Source organism: Mesitornis unicolor, unplaced genomic scaffold (genome assembly GCF_000695765.1).
Source record: "Mesitornis unicolor isolate BGI_N332 unplaced genomic scaffold, ASM69576v1 scaffold231, whole genome shotgun sequence".
Classification (NCBI taxonomy): Eukaryota; Metazoa; Chordata; class Aves; order Mesitornithiformes; family Mesitornithidae; genus Mesitornis; species Mesitornis unicolor.
In genome coordinates this window covers 7,447-10,335 of record NW_010165522.1, presented here as the reverse complement: position 1 = coordinate 10,335, position 2,889 = coordinate 7,447, and the positions used below count along the sequence as shown (strand labels likewise).

General features: G+C 38.3%; 1 protein-coding gene across 1 annotated transcript; it reads left to right on the top strand.

The window, feature by feature from the left end:
- The first annotated feature begins 687 nt into the window (after positions 1-687).
- LOC104548576 (fibroblast growth factor-binding protein 1-like) lies at positions 688-1,404 on the top strand. Its single transcript, XM_010194634.1, has one exon. It carries the CDS (start codon positions 688-690, stop codon positions 1,402-1,404), a length of 717 nt encoding a protein of 238 aa, XP_010192936.1.
- The last annotated feature ends 1,485 nt before the right edge of the window (positions 1,405-2,889 follow it).

Sequence of the window (2,889 nt, the reverse complement as noted above, 5' to 3'; positions counted from 1 at the left end):
AGGCAGTAAAGAATGCACCAATGATTGCTTTTTTTTGGTGCCTGAAAAGATGAGTATATATAATTTTTTTTCAGTAGAAAATGGAAATGTTGGCATAACCAGTGAAAATCGTCTTAAGACAAATTTCAGGAGGGCTAAGAAATAATTTTGCTCAACTTGTAACAAATTGTTTCCTTTCTGTCTGGCATAATTTTGAAGAGAAGCCAGAGGTTGCAGTCAAAATCACTTCTGTCCCATTCACAAAATGGGAGATCATGGGAACAACGACTGCTTTATATGTTATAGCTTGAGATATCTATCTAAGATTGACAAATCCCAGGTTCAAATTCCTTCTCTGACTCCAGAAGAGATTTTAATTAAGGTATCTCAGCCACTGGGCAGTAGCCCATCCCAGGGGTGATTTTTCTATTCCACATTGCATAGATAATTAAGTTATTTTATCAGAAGGACTTACTCCACAGCCATCTACAGTTCTCAAGGATAATACCTAATGGTTCTAGAAATCAGGTATTATTCACACAAAGGACAGAGGATTTTGCCAGTAATATTATTTTAATAGGTATCAGAGCAGTGCAATACCATGTCTGAAATACTGCAACTGTCAAGTGGAGTCCAGCATTAAGTGAAAATGTTTTTATATTTTTTTCTTGTTTGTTTTGAAGGCAGATAACAAGCAAACCAGAGACCATGAGGATCACAAGCTTTGGACTTCTTTGTGTGTTGATTCTGGCCTCTGAGATGCTACTAGCCAACTGTGAAAGACAGAAGGAAAGAAAAAAGGGAAGACAAAGCATAGAAGACAGTGGGAAAAAACAAACGGAATCTAACCAAGGAAATGAAAAAGGGCAGAAGTCAAAAGGAGGAAAATCATCTCCTAAAGGCAAGTTTAAAACCAAAGAGAATGCTGAGTGCACCTGGGCAGTGACAGACATGAATGCTGCTACTGTGCACGTGGAGTGCAAGCAGGGTGACAGAGAGTTCTGGTGCGAATTCTCTGGAGACCCTTCCACCTGCCCACAGTATGCAGCCAACCAGAAGTCTTACTGGAAACAAATATCCCGATCCCTAAAGAAGCAGCAGCAGATCTGCCAAGACCCCAAGAGTGTCCTAAAATCTAAAGTATGCAGGAAAGGCTCACGAAGAGCTCATCTCAAGTTGACCCGCTCAAGTCTGCTAACATCAGTGGGTCCTGTGAAAGGGAACATCATCCACCACGCAAAAGAAGTCGTTCAAACTCCAGCAGCTGCCTCTGTGACTGAAAAAAAGCTAGAGCATAGACCTCAAGACTGCGTTGAGGACATAGATTATATTGATCAGAAAAAGGTGGCTGAGGAATACTGTCCAGAAAGCTTGCTTTCTTTCTGCAACTTTTTTATCACAATGGTGCAAGACAAAAAATGCTGAGGAAGTGTTTCTAAAGCTGTGTATCATCAAAGTCCGGTGTCATCTAAGTTACTGCAAACTATTCCAGATTTCTTTTCTCATGTTACATAGTGTATATAAGAAAAAAGGAATATATTTTTCTGATTTTGTATATACACATCAGACTACACTTGACATAGTTGAAGATGTTAGATTTTCTTTAATTGTAAACTGCTACACAGGTGTTACCAGTGGATATTACATACTTTACACAGAAGTATATAAGTAGTCTCCTTGCCCTTCTTTGAGCTGTGCTAGCCAAAGTGATTAATTCAGTGCTATGCACTTCTTGGTTGTGTACAATACTTTTGACCTAAAAAATATTAAGAAAAGTAAACTTCAAAATATATTCAAAATATTCTCTCCCTCTCTGTATTTAACTAGATTTCTCTGTAAGTGCTAGGCCTTTGTCAAAGGATTGCTCTTTCAGAGGACTTATGTGAAGTGTTGCTTAAAAAGCAGTTTTAAAAAATACTTCTGCAGCTTTGCAAACTTCAGCTTTCTCAACCAATGCAAGCAACATTTTGATAGGGAACTACATTATCATTAGTTTTTCATCATTGTGATGATGAAGGGCAACAAGATTTTCAGATTTTTCCATAATTTTGCAAAACTTCAGCTTTCCAACCTCATCAAAGGATGTCAGAAAACTTTGCAAACTTCAAATCTGTCTTTTCTCCTACAGTATGGAGCACATTGTACTCATTTTCTGTCAGATAAACAGAGACGCGGAGCAAAAATGACTTCTACAAATCTGTACAAATGCCCAGGACTGGACCCCTTACTCAAGCAGCTAAAGCACTTGTGCTCAGCACTGACTGCATGTTCTCTTGAAGTTCCATTTTCTGCTATCTTTATGTATGGACAACACTAATAAATACTTTCTAGTCATTAAACTTCATCTGTATTCTTAAAAAAAGAAATCCAAACCCTACAAGAATATAGATTTTAGAAAATGTAAAGCTAAATAATGCAAACTGACCTCTCCTAATTTTTGAAACTCTAGTTGAACAGCTAGAAAAATGCAATAAACAAATTACACTTTTCCAGTGGCGCTGGGCTTGGAAAAATGGTCTTCTACCACAGTGGTCCACTTGGAGAAACTTGAACTTTCATGAAATACAATTTCCCTGAGCATTTTCTTGCTTGAGAAAATATAGCCTGTTCCCCACTGTAATTATCTCATTGCTAGAATATTTGAGAAAATATTTTTCAGATCGGTCATTCTGAGTAACTCACCTCCTGCCACTTCCCTCTTTTCCTTCATTGTGATATGTATTCGCGTTTTATTCACATGAGCATGCCTGGGGATGGCTTTTTAATGCTACTCTGCCTTCTTGCTACAGCCGACAGCAAAACAAAATTCCATTAAAATGGGGCATCAGTACTAACTCCTGGGGAGGCTGGAAGACTCAGTTGCTCTGGTGCCAAGCAGGGTGAAAAAACAGCTACCAGTTCCTTATTAAT

What these genes read in the sequence shown, in the direction of transcription:
- LOC104548576 (XM_010194634.1), top strand. Translation starts at nt 688, where the DNA reads ATGAGGATCACAAGCTTTGGACTTCTTTGTGTGTTGATTCTGGCCTCT.